General features: G+C 49.2%; 1 protein-coding gene across 6 annotated transcripts in view; it reads left to right on the forward strand.

The window, feature by feature from the left end:
• EPHX1 (epoxide hydrolase 1) overlaps positions 1 to 20,955 on the forward strand; it is a 41,372-nt gene that overhangs the window by 17,035 nt on the left and 3,382 nt on the right. For 2 of the 6 annotated variants that reach the window (XM_081039474.1, XM_081039469.1), the window contains exons 2-4: positions 16,354 to 16,544; positions 17,834 to 18,014; positions 20,395 to 20,622. In XM_081039474.1, the coding sequence (XP_080895600.1) occupies positions 16,362 to 16,544; positions 17,834 to 18,014; positions 20,395 to 20,622 (592 nt within the window). In that variant the 5' untranslated portion in view covers positions 16,354 to 16,361. Of the gene's footprint in view, positions 1 to 12,897; positions 13,058 to 16,353; positions 16,545 to 17,833; positions 18,015 to 20,394; positions 20,623 to 20,955 lie in introns of those variants that run through there. The other 4 variants (XM_081039473.1, XM_081039472.1, XM_081039470.1 and 1 more) reach the window with 3 other exon arrangements.

Genomic DNA, 20,955 nt, shown 5'->3' on the forward strand with positions numbered 1-20,955 from the left:
CCTTAAGCACCCCAGCAGATGTCTGCAGGAAGTTACTGAATGCCCTTAGGCAGAGGGACCTTTAGAGAAAGTGCATCTGACCACTGGAGAAAGTGGAGTACCCTCCTCAACCCCTCCTGTGGTATCCTGGTTCATGTCTGATGTCCTAAATCCAGCACCAACTGGAGCTCACAGGGGACCCTGTGTCATTAATGCCCAGTGCCCCTCCCATCCACATAAGAGTCCAGCATGCCTGGGGTTGGTGATTATTCATTCGCCTGGCATCTTGACTTTTCCCTTTCAGCATCCTAGCCAAGCCCGAGCTGCCCAGACTCCATGTCTCCATTCTTGAGCTGAAATACTCAAAGACATGGAACACAGCTGGGCTTACAAAATGTGGGAGGGCTGAATGTGAGCTGGTCACCACTGCTGGAGAAATGATCCAGAACATACCCACTGGGAGCTGGAAGGGGCATGCGTGGGGCAACTAGGCAGGGCCTCTAGGGTCTCATATGCAAAGCCCACCTCTGGTAGGGCCCAGATCCCATCATTCCTTTGAGAGGTAGTAGAGTGATGTGGGACGAGAATTGGCATAGAAGGAAAACCCGGCTCATGTCCTAACTCTGCCATTAATGTCACCCTCCCTGGGCCTCATCCAAAAAATGAGAAGGTTGGACTATCCAATGTTGCTATGTGCAGCTTTAATGTATGATGACTCTGTGCTTAGTCCAAAGGGATCTTCAGGGAAGCAAACATGTAGGCGGGGAGTGGTCAGTGTGGATGGGGCCTGGGTGGGCCCTGCAACCTGTGCCAGGTCCACGGAGGGCAGCTTTAATGAGTGAAGGCCCTGGCCCCAGCGTGCTGGGGCAACAAACCCTCAGACAGAGGTTAGGGGCCCAGGACGGAGGCAGAAGGGTCCTCGCCCAGCCCAGCCGTCCTCCTGGGGTCACCTGTGGGGGGGCTGCCTGTGGGTGTTCTTGGCCTAGGCTGGCCGATTTAGGAGCAGAGGCTCCAGGGGACTGTGTGGGTAAAGTGGGGAGGTTGCAGCAGGGAGAAAGTACCCCAATAGTTGCCCCAAGAGGAAACCAAACTTTTGCCAAGGATCCAGCCACCCCTTTCCTTGAGGAGGGTGGGGTGGTGGGTGCTCTGGGAAGAGGTCCCTCTCACGTTGACCCTTGAACAGCTTGGATTTGCTCCAGTGGGTCCACTTATCCGTGGATTTTTTTTAATATAGCAGAAACATTTTTGGATATTCTCAACAATTTAAAAAAACTAGCAGACAAACCTTATGATTTTCTTAGTAACTTTTTCTTTCCTCTAGCTTACTTTAGTGTAATAATACAGTATATAATGCATATCACATACAAAATGTGTATTAATCGACTGTTTGAGGTATCGGTAAGACTTCCAGTCAATAGTAGGTCACGAGTAGTTAGGCTTTGGGGGAGTCAAAAGTTGTATGTGGATTTTTAACTCTGCAGGGGTTGGAACTCCCTAACCTCTCCTCCCATCCCCCCCGACCCCCCACATTGTTCTAGGGTAAACTGTATAACTAGACACACAGTTGCCCAAACCAAATTCAAATGGCAGCAGCCTCTTTTACCATCAAGGTTTATTTACATTCCTGAGGGAGGTCACAGTTCATCCTTTCTCACTGGAGAGAGGCTATTTTCACTTTCTAAAGTCTAGCCTACAGCATTCCTCCAGATGGGCTCAGAGACCTGGGGTAGAGTCTTCATGCTCTCTGGACCGCACTGTCTCTTTGCTTTTGTTGCCTGGAGGGTGGGCGGGCACTGTTCTCATGCGGAACCAATTTAGTAGTGCACCGTCCAGGTGCGGCAAAGCCCCACCTGTTAGGCTCTCTGAGGCCTAACCAAGTGCTTGCATTAGGAAAAAAAATAATGCTCTTCTCTCTGAGGAGTTCAAAGACTTTTCAGAAGATTCTGTGGCTAACCCACAAAGGGGGACCCGGGTCACGAACAGGAATTTTTGCTGCCTTTAGTGTTTGGGAGGATTGATAAACAGAGTGGCTGAATTCCGATGTCCTGGCACTGTACCAGCTGAGTTAACTCAAGCAGACTACTTAGCCTCTGAGTTTCATTTTGAAATCTCTTCAAAACAGAAAACCTGCCCCTCACTTCTCAGGGTTATTGCTGTACATGTGGTAAAAGAGTTTTCCCACCCCCGGGGCACAGTCCAGGGCCTCTCTGAGCTTCCTAACAGGAGGTGGTGCTGCCCAGATACGTACTGGAGGGGTTCTGAGGGTCACCGCCGTGGGCCCATCCAGCTGGCGTTAGCCTGGATGTGGCCTGCACCGTGGGTGTGCAAGGGCTGCAGGAAGCTGACGGGCCGGGAGCAGGAGGCCTGGAGTCCTCTATGCCCTGTGACACAGCCGTGCGGCGCCCCTCACCACCTCCGGTTGTCCCTTAGCAGCTGAGCCTGGGACTTGGCTTTCCCTGTGGAAGGAGCAACCTTTGCTACATTGGGTGGTGGCTTTCCTGTGTACTCCTTGTTAGAACTGGAGACATTTGGGCCTTTTGGTTCCAGTGCCAAGCCCCGTGATTAACCCTTGTAGTGACTAGAACACCTCGGGAAAGTCTGACTCTCTCGTCTGAGTCTCCTGCATTTCAGTTTTGCTTCCCTCACAAGTTGTCCCTGCGAGGGGGCAGGAGTGGGCAGGCCCAGCCACCAGCTAGGGGAAGGCCACCTGTGTCTTCTTCCCTTAGAGGCAGGGCTGTTCTCAAGGTCACGGTGACACGCTGTCAAGATGGCACATCTTAATTTCAGAATGGCCGCCAGGACCTTTGCTTGAACCCCAGAAGCATTGTTAGGCTTTTGTGACTTTATTCTTTTTTGTAACCTAAACCTTGCTGCAAGCAAACTAACCCCACCAAGATACCAACAACCCAGAACATTCCTCAAACTCCGACAATAGTCCTTGGGGCTCCTCTACATGAAGCACATGGCCCTTTTGCTAAACCCCAGGCAAGAAAGCTGGCTCAGGTTACTCAGCCAGAGCCCAGCTAACAGTGCTATCCCGTTACACACCATTGAGGAAGCTTCCAGATGGGGAGCACATTGCTGAGGAATAGCCGACTTGGGGAGGGGAGAGAGGGCAGTGTGGTTAATGGAAAGAAAACCAAATAGGTAGATTATACAGTCCACTTCTATTATCCCTTGAAATAGGAGACTTGCTCTACTCAGACAGAGAATGCCAGGTATTAACATTCCGTGGAAGGTAATGCTTTTTCCTCATAGGCAGTGAACTGTGCTCCACTTGGATTTTTTTTCCTCTGGTAATTTAAAACCAGTGGAAAACTCGACAGCTTTTATTTTCCTGGGCAGAACGTGGGCTGGAATAGAACTTCGCATGAAACTCCCCGCACATGAGCCTGTGAACCGTACCGTGTGGGGAAAGTCTGGCTCCTCCTCGCATTACATAACTTAAAACTGGAAGGCTGTGTAAAAGTTTGTGGTAGGCGCCACGTCAGGGGTATTTACAATCTGTGGAGGTTGCCATCCCCTCTCTAAAGCTGCTCAGGGCCAGCCAGCCCAGCCTGGTGGCCCTCTCCTTATCCCCGGCCATTCTTCTCCACACTTTCTACCTTCCAGCCATACTGGTCTTCAGGTGTTGTATTCCCACCTGGAACCCCTGGTCTTTCCTCTTACAAGGATCGTGCCTTAACTTCCCATCTTGGTTCAGGTGGCATTTCCTCAGGGGAGGTTCCTTCAGCTTCAGGCTAGGCCCCTCTCCCCCACGTGTACTGTTCTCGGGATTTAAGAACAAAAAGTGAAGTCCTGTGAAAGCACTTCTGTGTGCCCGCACTTTACCCAAGTTGACTCATCAAACCTTCCCTCCTCGGTAAGGGAGGTACTTTATTCTCTCCATCTTGCAGATGGGGAGACTGAGGCATGGGAACAGCAGGCACTGGCCTAAGGTTACATGGCTGGCAAGTGGCAGGGGCAGCATTCAAAGCAGGCAGTTAGTGCTCGCCCAGCAGGCAGGCTGGCTCCAACTCGGTAAATGTTTTCATTAGGCCCCTAGTCACAGACTCTGCTCTTTTATCCACGCAGGCGTATGGAGCGGGGAGTCCCTCCCAAGCAGATGGTGATGTCCCTTCACTCAGGCCCCAGAGCAGGGTTCCCTGCAGAAGGCTGCCCCTCACACTGCTTCTCCTCTACTCCCCTTTCTTTTCGCCTACACACCGCATTTGTCCTTTCCCTGGGGTGCTCTCCCTCGCCTGTGCTCCCAGGGCTCAGCTCCAGGTCCTACATGGAGATAAACAGGGCCCTTGTGGGTGCAGAGCATCCTACTCTGACAGGCCCGCATACATTCCACCTAGCGTACCCTCAATCCTCCATTGGGGGCTGGGCTTCAGGGGTAATGTGGGTGGAGAGGCTGGCAGAGTGCTGGGCCATGGGAGTCAGGGAGCCCCTCCAGGGTTCTCCCCTTCCATGGTGGGCCAGCCTGCCACCCAGAGTGGTCTCTGCTACAGTGAGCTGGCCTGGGAATTTGGGGGATCACTGTTGGGAAGCCCCTGGGAGCCCCAGGGCTTGGCGGCTCAACACTGCGTTGAGGAACAATGGCAGGAACATCCCATTCTGCGTTGCCTTGGTAGGCCAGCCCTGAAGTGGAAGGGGAGCCATCTGTTTTTCCCTTTCCGCTGGATGTTCCTTTTGCCTTCCCCCAGGGAGAAGCAGCAAGACTGGGAAGGGCAGGGAGGGGCCCAGGCCCAGACCCAGGCCCAAAGAAGCACATGCAATCCCTGGCCCTCCTTTCTCTCTGGCCTGGCATCCGAGGGGCACGCAGTACCATTGTTTCCCCTCACTCCCTCTGCCCCCCAGTTTTCTGCCCGTGCAGTCTTCTCCCAGAAGGAGAGGAGGTTCTCAGTACTCATGTGAGTCTGAGTCATGGTCAGGAAACCATCAGCCAACAGGGCATGGGGAGGAATTCTCACACATACGTACGACAGAGCTGGGCTTGTGTTCACCTTCTCACCTCTGTTCTTAAAGAACCCTTAGCTGCTCAGCGTGCAATGCACTTGGCTGAGTTGGAGTTAGCTCGTACCTTTCTATGAATTTAGGAGCATTTTCTGATTGTGAAGTTCTCCCTACCACCCCAGCCTGGGGTTGAGGGAGGGGAGTCTTCCGAGGGCAGGCTGGCAGACATTACCCCCCCTCATTGCGTTCAGCAAGATCCCGACTCTGAGTCTCATCTTTTTCGATCCCAAACTCTGATATTTGCAGTGTGCCTGGGATATGGGCTCTCTAGTCTTCGTTTGGGGAGAAATTTCCTATAATGACGCATGCCACCACCTCCACTCTTTTCCTGCATCTTACGGCCCATCTCTACAAACTAGGCTGAGTAAACCATATATAATTCCTCAAGGAGAATTCAGCCATCTTTCTGTTTAGAAGGTCTAGTAATTTTCTACACTGTCATTCAAACAATGTTTGAATTCATTTGTTCATTCAAGAAATATTTAGTGATCATCCCAGAACTGCCAGGCACTGAGGACATGGTCAGAGGGGAGCCAAAGCGACAGGGTCTCTACCCTCAAGGAGCTTACTTCCAGTGGGGGAGGCCGATATCAGTCACATAACCACACTGACAAATGTGACCGTGACAAGGGCTTAGGAATGCGAGGTGTGTCATGCTGAAATAGGTCAGGAGAGGCTGCCCAAAGAAGGGACACTTGATCTGAAATCTGAAGGATGAGTGGGAGTCAAGGAGCTGAGAAGGGAGGGAAGCGTGTTGCATTCACGATGAGACAAAGGACTGAAAGAAGATGGGGGTGGGGGGCTGAAGCTCAGCGGAAGGGGAGAGGTGGGCAGGTCAGACCACACAGGTCTTGGAGGCCATGCTGGTGTTGCTTTGTCCCAAGGGCAGCAGGACGTTATTTAAGGGTTTTTACAGGAGGTGTGACATGGTCAGATATGCATTTCCAAAAGAACATTCTGGCTGCAGAGTGTGTTGGAGGGGGCACAGCAGGTGTGAGTGGCCTGGGCAGGGGGCTTTGTCGTGGTCCAGGGAGAACACAGGAACCTGTTGTGGTGATCGGGATGGATTTGAGATATGTTTTGGAGGTTGAGCTGCCAGAAGTTGTCGATAGATTGGATGTGGGTGGAATGAAGGAGAGAGGGGTTTCGAGGACATGGCCTGGGTTTGGGGGCTTAGCATTTGGAAGGTGGGTACTGCCAGCTCCAGAGAGAGGAAACTCCAGAAGACAAAGTTTAGGGGGACAAGATCACAGGGCAATTTCAGATCCACTGGAGTTGGTTTGGAGACATGCATGGAACAGTCAAGTTGGCAGGTAGGTATACAGGTGTTTGGAGGTCAGAGGAGGTCTCGATTAGAGACACGAGTCTCTCCTCTGTACAGAGGTGTAAGCAGGGGACATGCTCACAGAAAAGATGGCTCCATGTGGACACGAGTTCTCTGGCAGCTCCTGTTTCTCTGGCAGCCCAGCCAGCTTTGTTTACCCCGTTTCACCTTGTCACCAGGCCTCTGGCACCCATGCATTTCTGCATTAACCTTGGTCACAGGGGTTTCCTGGCCCCCAGAAAGTCATGCAGCAGACATCTTAGCCATAGCTGCGTGAACATGTTTTGTGCAGCTCTGATGTTGTCAGGGCGTCTGACTCACTCTCAGAGTGGACTCACAGGGTCTGTCACTTTGGGTTTCTCATATTTTAAAAAATGTATGATCGTTTTTGTTATGAGTAGCTAGTACAGGCATCTGGTAAAAGATGACTTTTTTTTTTTTTAAGTGCAAAAGCTTATTCCATGAACGTTTATTCCCTCCTTACAGGCAGGCACTGTTGCCAGTGTCTGCGTGTCCCCCGGAAACAGTCTTCAATCTGGATTGTATGTGTCCTTTGGTGCCCATTAATCATACACGTTTTTCTAAACCCTGCTTTTTTTCACTTAACTATATGTCATAGAGAGCTGTCCCTATTGTCATAGAGATTTACCTCTTTTTTCTTCACCTTCTGCATAGTAGTCACAATAAGAATATGTCACAGCTTATTTCCCCAGTCCCCTATTGATGAACATTCACAGTGTTTTGAATCTTCTGCTTTTACAATAAGAAAAAAGAAGTGCAGGGAATAGAATTGCCGGGTCCAAGGCCATCTGTATTTTACATTTTGACAGGTATTAGAAAATTGCTTTCCATCCAGTTTTTTATTTAAAGAACTGGTCTGAATACTTGGAACCAAATAACACCCCTTTCTGTCCTCAAGAGGGATGGCTCCATCTTAGAAGACACCTCTGCGAGAGGCCACCCACTGCATTGTCTGCCCTTTAAGAACCTACCTTTTATGTACCTGGGGCAGCAGGAAAATGTTTATCATAAAATGTCTCAGAGATAGAACATGAACATAGCATTGAAAATTTTGAAGACCGAGCATTTTTGTTCAGAGTTTGTCCATTGGGGGACTTGGTATATTTTCTTTACCCCTGACTTTCTCAATTAGTTAGGATTATATTAGGCTTTATGTAATAGAAAACTCAAAATAACAGTGGCTTAAACAATACAGAAGTTTATTTTTCTGTCATGCAAAGGAAGTTTGGGAATAAAGAGTCCAGGACTTGGCTGGTGGCTCCTTCCGTCTTTCTCCCTCATCACTGACTTCCATCCTTAAGGTCACTTCATGGTCCAAAATGGCGACCGTCATGCCCATCATGTTCAGCCATCATGCCTAAGTCCCAGAAAGCATGACGAGAAAGGGGAAGGGCCTGAACAACGGAATCAGGGCTCTTTTCGGCCTTCCACACACAGGCAGGACCCATGTACTCTTGTACAGGTTGTGTATCGGACAACCTTAAAGGATGCCATTACTAATCAAAATAAATACAATAAAATAAAAAGGTTTAGGCTATAATAAAGACTAGAAAAAGAGTTCTTTGGAGCAAAGGAAGGATTGCCATCTGGGGCACAGATTCAGGTAGCAACCTAAACTGTGCTCCAAAGAAAACAAAGCAACGGTATATTTGTAAAGGGCAGAACCGTAAGAGCTGTTTTCATTTCGGTCCTCCACATAAATGAAGGCTGATGGATACGTCAGCTGGGATTGGTTAGGCCCATTATATAAATGGAGATGCTGGTTGTTGAAACGGATTGGTTGGTTCCTTTCAAGGGGAAGAATGAAGATGGCATGGTGATCATGATGGGAAGCAAGTAAAGTCTCTATATGTCCCTGTGGCAATCGTGGATCCAGGATGTTTGTCGTTCAGCCTTGAGCTGAGTTCAACAATAGGTCCACAACTTAACGATAGTTCCACAAACTGAGACATAAGACGTGCTTAGGCCCCATTTCCTCAATGGCCTCCGACTCCATTTTAAATGGCTCTCTTAGCAATGCTTATTCCGTTTTATTTTCTCCCTAATCACCATTCACATCATGGATTTGTGTTTTCATTTACGACTTTCTAGCCGATGGCAATGAGGTGTCTTGTAACAAAAGCAGTATATTGGGTTAATTTTCAGACAGTATTTTGAGGAATGGGTGTTTTTCCCTCATTCACACAAAGGTACTGGCTCCGCCTCAGACACACTCACAGCTCTTTGTCAGCGCCTCATCACTCTGTCACACTGAGCTGCAAAACAGGGCCAAGAAACATAGTGTTTAGCTGGGCTTCTCCAACGCAAATAAAAATTCCATTGCTAAGAAAGAAGGGAAGAGCATAGCTGGCAGTCTACCATGCCATCTCAATCTGGTGGCATGTGTGCTGGAGCGGCCAGCTCAGTAAGGGCAGCTGGGGTGGAATGTTGAGATTTGCGTAATCTGTTACAGAAGGGTCACCTGAATTGCAAACACAACTTCTAAGTTAAAACTCCTGGGTCCGCTTCATCATGATAAAGTAGTAGTTTATGACAGAGATAAAGTAGGGACTCCTTTCACTTAATACAGAAATAAATGAAACAGCTGTCTTTCCAAGTTCATTTCTGCCAACTTTTACACTGAACATGAATGTATATTCTTGTGGTTCTTCAGCCACACCATGCACTCACTTTCTTTCTTCCATGCCTCTGTACGTGATTTTTTTTCTTCCTGGATGTGGCCCCATCCCACCATTATCTTCTGCCTGATAAACTCGTATTTGTCCTTAAAGACTCAGTGTCCCCTTCTCTGTGAAACCTTTGTGGCAGACTTAACCACTCCGAGTTTTGCACACTTCTCTTCCATCTGTACAGTTAACGACGGGGATACATTCTATGTAGTGAGTTGTTGGGTAATTTTGTCATCATGTGAACATCAGAGAGGCACTGCCACAAACCTGGATGGTATAACCTACTACACACCCAGGTTTTGCAGTGCAGCCCATTGCTCCTGGGCTACAAGCCTGTACAGCATGTGACTGTACAAAACAACATGAGATTAACTCGCACACAAGAGGAAATGATGTCATTGAGAGGTGCAGTAAACATGAGATGAAACATATGAGACTGTGGCCAGCATAACGGAAGACTGTTTTACAGCAATTTTTTTTTTATAAGTACAAAGAGTGCACTCTAAAATAATGATAGAAAGTATAGTATAGGAAAGACATCAAGCAGTAACATGGTCGTTTATTATCATTAGCAGGTATCGTGTACTGTACTTCATTGTATGTGCTGTACTTGTATGCAACTCGCAGTGCAGGTTTGTGTACACCTGCACCCCCACAAACACAGGCGTCCTGTGCTATGACATTTAAGACAGCTACACTGTCACTAGGTGATTGGAAAACACACCATTCTGAAGTCTCATCATAAATAGGCTTTACTCTTTTCCTGTATTTAATGGAGTCATGTGACGTGCTGTTTTGTCTGCTTTCTTTGGCTCAGCACTGTGGAAACATCACGGCATCGTGTGCCTGTAAACTGTTCTTTCTCATTCTATGGCATTCCATTGTGAGTATGCCACAGTCTATGGTGGATGGGTATCTAGGGTGTTTCTAGTTTGGGGCTCTTACAAATTGTACTGCTATGAACATTCTAGTTTGTGACTTTGGGTAAACACGGGACACATTTCAGTTGGGTCTAGACCTAGGAGTAAATTGCTGAGTCATGGCGTTTGTATTATGTCCAGTTTTAGTAGATTCTGCCGAATGGCTTTCCAGAGTGATTGTATGGAAGTCTCCGATTACATTTTGATTTATCCTAGCTGCTCTCTAGGGCTAGTACCTCAATTCCAGTTGTGAGGGTACCTTCTACATTCCCCTGTCGCCTTAAAGGTAAATGCCTTACTTGAGACTTCCAGTCTCAAGCAGGACTAAGGCCCCCCAGCCAGAGCGGGGACTGAAACCCAGCATCCCAACTTCCGGTGTGTGGCTGCACTGACTGACACTGAGCGCCACTGTGTGTGGAGCGCTGTGCTTGGGGCAGTTGGAGAGACAGAAGAAATAGAAGATGGCGTTCTAGCTGGAGGAGACAGAAGGTGACTTGGAAGGCATAGCAGCATTTCTTCAGCTTCTTGCTGTGGGCTGGTGGAAGCTGTGAGAACAGTGGGAAGACACTCAGGCCCAGGCTAGACAATAAGCCCAGGTGACCTTGAGCAGCATCATTTGATCTCCCTAAGCCTCAGCCCACTCTCTTTGTCGTGATGGGCTTGACTGTGACAGCATTAGTTCTGTGGTTTATTGGCCATCTTTTATAAACAAGGCATGGTGGGGATTTCAGGTTGAAAAGGATATAATCCTTGGCTTTGAGAAGTACAGTTTCACCAGACAGAGAAAGCTTTCCCAAGTAAGAAAGCCTAAGGACTAGAGGTGACCTGGGAAAGGGTACAGAGCTTGAGTTATGGGGCCTGGTGGCCTGCACTTGAATCTTGCCTCCCCCACTCACTGGCTCTTCGCTCTTGGACAAGTTACTCTACCTTAGTTTTTTATCTGTACAATGGGAATGTTGTGAACATTAAATGAAACTGCTCAGAGCAGTGACCGAAGAAGTCCTCGCTGACATAGCCTGTTACCCTCAGACAGTGAGCCCTTAGGAGTGAGAAGGCACTGGGGTGGGACTTCAGGAGAGAGTATGAATACATGCCACTGTAGAGGTAAGGGAGGATTATGGGAGAGAGATTTTGTTGACTCTTGAAGAAGGAAGAGCGGGGGGCGGGTGTCGTTTTTTCATTCCCTCCATCCCTGTTCAAGAGCAGGGTTTTAACAGGGAAATGGAGGGTGTCCTAGGATTTGGAGCTCTGTTTTGGGGGGACAGAGAACTGCCTAGTGTAGCTTCAGACTGCAGAGTGTGTATGGGGGGTGTGCCTCATGTGTCTGACTAAGGGTTTAGACTGTAGCTTGCAGGTTGTGAGAAACAGAGGTTATGGAATTTCTCTGGGAACCCCTCCTAGGAAAAAAGAGTTGGTAAAATTTGAGAGTTGAGCTGCAGAGCCTTTCCCAGGCCTGGCTAGGGGTAGCAGGCTTCAAATTTCTGATGGGATCTTGGATAGTACGGATGAAGAGTTGTGGGTCCACCCTTCCCCAGAGGGTCATAACCAGGAGGGCAGCTCGGGTACCCAGCCTTCTGCGTGGGACCAACTCACCAGTCTGCAGGCAGAGAGAGGCTCTGGGATTCTCTGCTCACCTGGTTATCTCCGCAATGGCATTTTCTCTTTCCCTTTCTTCTATATCCTGAAGAAGAGCCAGGGTTCCTCCCACCTCGGGTCCAAGTGTTCATTCAACAACTGTTGGTGGGCTCCCTGCCTCTGCCAGAACTGGGTTCGGTGCTGGGTTGGGGAGCAGTGTCTTCTGAAAGTCTACAATCCAGGCTAGAGCAAGGCTTCTCAAAGTGTGTTCCCGGGACAAGCAGCAGCAGCCTCACCTGGAAACTTGTTAGAAATGCTGACTCTCCGGACTCCAGGAATCCGAATCTTAGCTTAACAGGCTCCCTAGCTGATTCTAACACATCCTAAAAATTGAACCACTAATCTACAGCATGGGTCCTCAACTGAGGTCAATATCCTCACATTTGGCAATAGTTGGCAATGTCTGGAGACATGTTTGGTTGTCACAACTGGGGGGCGAGGGGTACTATTGGCATCTGGTGGGTAGAGGCCAGGGATGGTGTTAAACACCCTACAATGCAGCCCTCACAGCAAAGAATTACCTGGTCTAAAATGTCGGCAGGGCTGAGGTTGAGAAACCCCACCCTAGATGAGGTAGGATAGAGGGCAGAGTGCAGTGACTCTTTCCCCCCTTTATTCCAGATGTGTCGCTCCCTGGTCACATGACCTGGGGCAAGTCACCCCTCATCCTGCCTCAATTTACCCAGCTTTGAAGTGAGGGGTTTGGAGTCAGGTTGCTGAGTTCCTTTCCAGCTTGGGTGTCCATTGGCTCCACCCAACTCCCTGGTGGACCCCCTGGAGGTTGGGCATTTGCACCCCTTTTCTTCCTCTCAGGTGCCAACTGGCAGAGAGGGCCTTAGGGAGGGGAGGGCTCTGTCACCTGCCTAGTGTCATCTCCCACCCCAATCCAGGCTGCTGCTACCAGAGTCCAGTTGGCTTTGGGTTTCCCGGTGAACAGCCTTCCCCATTGTGGTTGATGTTTGCTTCCACCGGCTCAACCCCAAGGAACCCACCCTGGGGAGGAAAGAGAGTCACCAGCCAGCTCCACACACTCGCCTGCTTTGTGCGGGGAGCTGGGCTGGCAGAGAGGATCCTCTCTCCTGAGTCTCAAACCACCACTTTTCTCATACTCTAAATAAAGGAGCAGCCCTGTCCAGGGAGCTCCGGAGGCCTGAGGGCGGCTGCCTGGACACCGGCCTGCTGGGCCTGGCACTTCCCGGACCCTCCAGGCCCCTGGGGGTGAGGGACTCTGTTCTGGTTCCAAGCCCTGGAGCATGGGGGCGGAGTTAAAAGGAATGCCGAGTGGGAGCCTAAGCTCTGATTGGTCGGACTCCGAGGCCCCGCCTCTCCCCAGGCCGGCTGACCCGCTGCCTCTTTCTCCATTGAACCGCTGTTGGCAGGAACGGGAAGGTCTTGACTATTATTTCATTTTCTGGAAAAGTTGTGCAGGCCAGAGAAGCAACGGGGGCAGACGGCCGCGGGTCCCGTGCAGTCGTGGCTTGCCTGGCTGTGGGGCTCCCAGAGAGCAGGTATGAGTCTTAAGACTGAAAACAGGCGATGGGGAGACAGGCTGGGGGGAGGGGGGCGATGTGTGCAACGTGCTCAGTGACAGGCAATGAATGCTTTGGCTACAAATTCTAATCCTCATAATTGCGGTGTGATTTTTGCCTTAAACACATGAAAAGGAAAGTAAATTTCAATGAATTTTAGTTGCTTATTGGGTGGATTTCCATGGTTGGTCACATCCCTTGAAAACCCATTGGCAGACAGTCAATGCCTCTTACAGCTGGCTGACCTCGAACACCTTACTTCGTGTGCATTTAATACCCTCTATTAAATAAAAAGTGGTTACTAGGTGTCAAATTAACACACTGCCTGCGCTAAAGCCTGCTTTGCAATTTGAGATCAGTGGCTCCAAAGCACTGTCTTTGAGCCAAGTAGTAATATTCTTAGTATCTTAGTGAGTGCAAGAGAAAGGGCTTTAAAATTTCTCCTGAATCTGTTAACTTGGCCTTGGCCATGCTGGAGTGGGCCACTGAATGCGCCTTGTCCTGGATTACCTGCATTTAGATGGAATATTGAACCCTGGTCATTTTAACACTCTGGGCCAGCACGGTCCAGTTTGCTGCATGAAATCTAGGGGAGATAACCACGTTGCAAACACATCAGAATAGCTGAGTTGGCAGGATCACGCAACTGTAAAAACGCATGGGGGAGTGGGGCCCGCGCCTGCAGCCTGCCCTGCCTCTCCTACCGGCCTCTAGAATGTCGCTGTGTACAGAGCGCCACAGCTCTGCTTCCTTGGCTGCTTCCCAAGGAGCTGATCAAAGGGTGAGAACACGGCGCCCATGTCGACAGGTGAAAGCACTGGGATAATTCCGCCCAGAAAGGGAAAGTGGTGCTCTTGGATTCTGTGCCCAAGTCAGGTCAGGAGAGGGGTTTGTAAAAGGAGGTTGAAGAAGTTCATTATTTCAGCCTCTTGGACAACATTGTGCAAAATTTGTCTTATTTGCTTCCACCGCACACACTAATTGCACAAACATTGGTAGCGTGCCTTGCTGTGCCAGGCGTTATGCTGAGCACTGGTGTCAGGGCAGTGACCAGGACAGACAACGGTCCTGCCTCCCCAAGCTCCAGATTATCATTGTGCAACTCACCTGCCAGGTGAACTTTGCCCTCTGCTCCTGCTGCTGGGGGCAGCTCTGCTTGCTGCTTTCCACCTCCTCCCACATGCTCCCCACATGGCCCACAATCCCTAAGCCTAGTCCCGCCTTCACATACCCAGGAGGCTAATAGCTGGCCCTTCTCCATCTTCTGCACGGGTAGGATTTCCTGGCAGGGACAGAGGGTCTCTCTAGAAATGGAAGAAGCCTGTGCAAGTTGTTTCTTCTGAATTCCTTAAACTAGGAGGGACTCATCTCCAGCTGCCCCTGCCTTGTTTTAACTGTAGGAGTGCTGGTTCCATCTGACACGTAGAAGATCAGGCATTATTGGTGCTTCGGGTTGGAAGGTGAAAGCTATGGCTTGTCTTCGGGCTGGGGATAGGGTACACACTGACACACCGCATGCTACGTCTCCGCCTGGGATAGCATAGGCCTGCTCTCTGGCCCAGCTGAGACTTCCAGTACATGTGGACTGAAAGGGGGAGCCACTTCAACCACTTATCTCACGACTGAAAGGGAGGGATAGAAGTTTAATGGTGGAGACACTGGGTATGGTCCCAGGAAGAATGCTGCAGTGGATCCTAAGAAGTGAGCCAGTGACCAGAGAGATGGGGTTGGAAAACTGTCGTAGTCATTTAAATGCAGGTGACAAAGGCACCGATTCAGAGGAGGGGACTGGGCATGGAGGGGCCTGACTCTGAGTGGCATCAGGACTTGGTGATGGGTGGGTGTGAGAGAAGAATCAGAGATGATTCCAGGGACTGGATCTAGGAGCTGGGAAGTCAGTGGGGTCCTGGACAGAAATAGGGCGTTAGATTTCCACTGTGGTACAGGAAGACGGAAGAGCCAACTCCAATGGTTCTCTGTCAGGAAGTTCCATTTCTGGACTGCTGTGAACGAGTATTTCAAGGAACGGCCCCCAGTGGCCCCGTGCTCGGTTTAGAGGGGCAGCTCTTGGCAGGAGCAAACCTCAGGGCCTTGGCAAGGCCCCCCCCCCAGGGTCCTGTGGGGAATAGAGGGCACACTAGAGTGGGTTTCCTAGCAGAGTCCTCCCCTGCCTCGGGTTTCCAAGACAGAGTCAGGGGCAGGGCTGGAGGGCTGTGGCTGTGCCAAGACCTCAGCTGAAACACGATGCTTTCTCCTCCTGTTGGGTCCTAGCCACGCTGCATCCAGCAGAACCTCTGCAGCCTCTGGCACGGGGATCGTGTCCATATTCATGCACACTGAACCTTCTGTGATTACCTCCCTGGGACTGTGTAAGATGAGAGCTAGAAGGTAACAGAGCTGCCCAGTGTCTTCCTGGTACTGGTTTGCAGGAATTAAGCTCTTTTTTCTTCCCTTCTGAGAAGAAAGACACAGCAGTCAGACAAATGGGATGAAAACTGCTTATATGAAATTTCATAGGCAAATCCACAGACAGAAAGTAGAATAGTGGTTGCCTAGGGCTGGGGTGGGGTGGGAGGCAATAAGGGGGTGATAGCTAAAAGGTACAGGGTTTCTCTTTGTGATGATGAAAATGTTCTGAAATTGTGGTTATGGTTGCACAAACCTGCGAACAGACTAAAAATCATCGAGTTATATACATTAAATGGGTGAATTATATCTCAATAAAGCTGTTAAAAAACCAGCTGAGATGTGTGGCCATGTTCGGGCTATCTAACACTCTCCCACTTCCCACCCCAAATTGAATTTAACCTTCCAGCCCTTCAGACACCCCCTTGCCCCATATACACATCCTGAAGACCAGACTGTCTCAGAGAGAGACAGCAAGGGGCTCGAACCCTGGCTCCATTCCCACCCTCAGAGACGTTGCTGCATCTCCCTCGGGGAAGGGAGTCACATGGGTGGGGAGAAGCTTCTGGAGTAGAAGGCCCCTCAGAGAAGCATGAGGCCTCAGTAATGCAGCCCCCAAACCCAGGGCTATGTACGAGCCAACCCTGGTTGAATTTCATAGCTCAGAAGGATTATGGGTAATTTTTGTCTCTTTTTCTGTTGTTTTCCAATATTTCTATACTATGCTTATATTATTGGGGTTTTTTTAGGTCAAAAGTATATAAAATCAGGGAAGGGTTGGGTGGGAGAGAAGTTGGGGGTATGGCATCTCCGGCCAGAGGCTGGGGTGGTTGGGTGGTCTCTATGGTTGATGGACTCTCTCCCCTCAGCAGGAGTCATGTGGCTGGAAATTCTTCTCGCCTCAGTGCTGGGCTTCGTCATCTACTGGTTTGTCTCCCGGGACAAGGAAGAAACGTTGCCACTTGAAGATGGGTGGTGGGGACCTGGGGCGAGACCCACAGATGGGGAAGACGAGAGCATTCGTCCTTTCAAGGTGGAAACGTCAGATGAGGAGATCAATGTAAGGCCCCTTTTTCCAGGCAGGGCTGGGCAGAGGGGAGGCGAGAAGCCCCTTCTGGGGTTGGGCCTTAGGCTGGGAAGGAAAGGAAGGCATCCCTCTGGGCCGTGTGTTTTAGTCCGCTCTTCTCCCACTGGGCATACAGGTTGCTCCAGAGAGACGTGCCCAGCTTGCCCACTCTGCCCACCGGGTCCCTTCTCCTTCCCTCCTTTCCCTACCCAAGACCCATCACTGCCCCAGGGGGAGGGGAGTGCCTGCTGGACCCAGTTATGTGCATCAAAAGCCACAAAAAGCAACTGCTTCGCCTCCTTTGTGCCCGACCTGAAACCTGGGGCGTGAGCTTGTAGGAGAAAGCAAGCAGGCTTTCATCAGGGCCTGGACAGAGATCCTGAATGAAGAGCAAGGCCATGGTGACATAAAATGCTACAGCACAAAGCTGCTGCAAGGGCCAGAGCCTACGAGCTCCGAAATCTGTTTGGGGGTGACTCAAGGGCGTGGGGGAACACTCTGAGAAGGGTAACACTTGAGAGGCTCCATGAGCTGACTTGAACTTCCCCCGGCTGGGGCTGGTCTCTTGGCCTGATATACACTCGTTAGACCTGTGCTTCTGCTGGCCTGTAATTTTTATCCCACTGAGTTCTCATTCGGTGCTATCTGTCAGAGTCGGAAAGCCATGCCCCATAGGACAAATCCATCCTGACACCTGTTTTTGTATAGACCCCACGCTAAGAATAGTTTTTACATCTTTAAAAGGTGGAAAAAATCAAAATGAGATTAATATTTCATGATGTGAAAATCATGGCATTCACATTCAGTGTCCATAAATAAAGTTTTATTGGAACACAGCCACACCCATTGGTCCACGTACTATCCATGGTCTCCTCACTATAGGGACGGCATGGAGTAATTGCAGCTCAAAAAGCCTAACATATTTACTTTCTGGCCCTTTACAAAAAAAGTTAGATGGACCTTGGGTAAGTTAAAGATCTATATTGTTCGTATATTTAAAACTGAAAGATGAGAAATACACCTGAAGTCAAAAGTGAAGAATGGATGCTTTGGGAATAGCCACCGTTGTGGGAAACAAAGTTTCTTCTGGGACAAGCCAGAGCACAAGTCTATAGACCAGTGGCCTCCTCACCCTCTCAGATGATATGTTGGAAGATTGCGTTCCCTCTGCTTTAGTGCAGTGTCTCGTGGCTACAGGGTTTGCTCTGTCTTCCAGAAGCAAACTTTCTCTGTGCTCTGTCCCATCTACCCCTCTCTCCTTGGGGTCCTGAATTTTGCTCCAGGACTTACACCGGAGAATCGAGAAGGTTCGTTTAACCTCACCTTTGGAGGATAGCCGCTTCCACTATGGTTTCAACTCCAACTATCTGAAGAAAATCCTCTCCTACTGGCGGAATGAATTTAACTGGAAGAAGCAAGTAGAGGTTCTCAACAGATACCCTCACTTCAAGACTAAGATTGAAGGTATGTTTCCAAAACACCAGCTGGAGGGGGATAGATGTCATGGGAACAGCTTCCTTAGACACAAAATGTGACTTAGACAAAGCTGGGGAGACTCAGAATCCAATTATTGGTCATTGAGATGTATTTATAAGGTATAAACTCAGCAGGATGTCAAAATAATGTGAAATCTCAACAAATACAACAGGCTGAGCCCAGGTTCACATGCTGTCTGCCCAGACCCCACAATGCTGAGCTGGCTCTCTCCCTTCCCTGGGCCCAGCAAGCCTTCAGCACACCTCTTCCTGGCTCCCCAGCCTGGGGTTGGTCCAAGAAGACCTCCCTCCTCACTCGCTATTTGCTGGTGTCCTCTTCCCTCATGGTGGGACCTTTACAGGGTCCTCCTAGCCCTTGCACTGACCCGTGTTGAGCTCAAAGCTCAACCTCTGACCCCTATCCCAGTGTTCTGTCCTCATCGCTCGGCCTCCCTGTTCTGTGGTGAGCTTCTGGCTCTCGCCACTATCCTGGGCCTCCCACTGCAGAGGCCTCCAGAGATGCCCAGCTCATCCCCTCAGACCAGAGGAGAGAACTGCCCGAATCACAGGGAGGGCCAGAACCCAGCTCTCCAGACGCCCAGCCTGTCCCGGCTCAGGCCCTAGCTGGCACACCCCTCACCCCCAAGGCCCTCCCCTCACAATCCACCAGGCCCAGCGCTGCCTCTGAGCCCAAGTTGGCTCCTAACCCAGCATTCTGGGCATAGAGCATCTTGCTGGCACCACAGACCTTTAGAGGAACCAAGAGAACATTTCCTCCTCACAGGGCAAATTATGAAGTATGAGCTTTTAACATTTGTCTTAATTTTAAAAATGCAAATATTTAAAATTCAAAAAGTACAAAAAGATGCACAGTGAAAAGGAGTCTCCATCTCAGGCCTTCTCCCAAATCCCAGTTCCCTCCCCAGGGATAGGTTCTGCTTCTCTTATGTCGGCTTCCAGGGAGAGCGCGCACACACACAAGCATGTATGTATACATGGGGTTTTTTTTTTCTTAATTTTAAACCCAAATGACAATGTGATAGAATTTGAATGAAAATGAATCTCATATCCTGCAATGTGTTCCAAAGGAGGTAAGATTACCCACTAAAATAAACTTTAAAATAAGAGTAAATTTAGCAACCTGAAAGGACACCCAGGATATATTGTTAAGTGAAAAAAATAAGGTTCCAAGATAGAATGGAGGTAGGGTTCTATTTTTGTTAAAAGCAAGTTATGTTCTCTAAGTGTTTAAAAAGAAGTCTGAACTGTCACAGCCAAGAGGAGCCTAAGGAGACATGACAACTAAATATAACACGGTGTCCTGGAACAGAAAAACGGACATTAGTTAAAAACGAAGGAAATCTGCATAACATTCCACTGTATATATATACTGATATCGTTCAGCCTTAAAAAAGAAGGAAATCCTGCAGTGCTCAGTAAAATAAACCAGTCACAGAAATACTGCGTGTTTCCACTTATATGAGGCGTCTACAGTTGTCAAGCTCATTGACGCAGAGACTGAAATGGTAGTTTGCCAGGAGCTGGGAGGTGGAGGAAAGAGGGACTTGCTAATTAATAGGTATAAAGTTTCATTTATGCAAAATGAATAACTTCGAGAGATCTGTTATACAACATGATACCTATGGATGACAGTACTGTATTGCAAACTTAAATATTTGTAAAGAGGGCCAGTGTCATGTTAAATGTTCTTACTACCGTACAATTTTAAAAATAACAACAACAAAAAAACCCTAAGGAAATCTGAACAAAGTATGGACTTTAGTTACTCATGTATCAGTACTGGTTCATTCATTATAACAAATGTACTATACTAATGTAAGATGTTGATGGACGAAGAAACTGTTTATGGGTATACTGGTTGAGGGTTGCAGGCTTGACAGCAATCCTGGCCTTATGTGCTGTGACCTCCCAGGCGCTATCTGGGCCCCTCACCTGGGAAAGAGGGCTTTTAGAGGGATGCCAGAGAGGCCTGGAACCTGCTCACCTGCCCCTGGCTAGGATGGCATTCCGCGTGCCCAATATTCTACTCTGCCTAAACAAAAATTCTCCACTTCAAAAAAAAATGATGCATTTACTATGTCCAGTGCAGAAAAAATAGAAAGTACATGTAACACGAAAAAACTAAAACAAAAGCACTTGAAATTCTGTTCAGTCATTTTTTACATTTTTGTAGTTTATCCTTCTAGACTTTAAAATTCATATACACGCAGTATAAAGCTATGCATACATGTGACTGTTAACAAAAGTTGTATCACACATGGACACGACTTAGAATTTTTCTTTTCCCATGGAAAAATCCATACTGGACTGTTTTCTATTTTCAAATAAACACACATCTGTCCCCCCAGGGCTGGATATCCACTTCATCCATGTGAAGCCTCCTCAGCTGCCCCCTGGCCGCACCCCAAAGCCATTGCTGATGGTGCATGGCTGGCCGGGCTCCTTCTTTGAATTTTATAACATCATCCCATTCCTGACTGACCCCAAGAACCACGGCCTGAGCGACGAGCACGTTTTTGAAGTCATCTGCCCTTCGATTCCCGGCTACGGCTACTCAGAGGCATCGTCCAAGAAGGGTATGGGGGCTTCTGGAGGCCGTGTCACCACCCCCGCCTCACCTGATGGGAGCCAGGTTTTCCCACCAGGCTCTCCTTCCGGGAGGGTGAGGCAGGGAGTCACCTGGGACAGCTTCCTTCAGAACCTGAGGATGCTGGGGAAAGGACCTGAAGCTAGAAGGAAGAAAAGCAAGCGAGGGGGGAATTTTTATTATGCAAATGGCCCACGAATCTTCTCAGGATCTGAGGAGTGCAGTGGATCAGGGACTGGGCAAAGCAACGGTCACTGTTCAGGGCTGGCTCAGGGGCCTGAACTCTTGTGTTCTCAGGAGCTCCTCATCTGGGCCCTGGACT

Source organism: Rhinolophus hipposideros, assembly GCF_964194185.1.
Source record: "Rhinolophus hipposideros genome assembly, chromosome: 26".
Lineage (NCBI taxonomy): Eukaryota > Metazoa > Chordata > Mammalia > Chiroptera > Rhinolophidae > Rhinolophus > Rhinolophus hipposideros.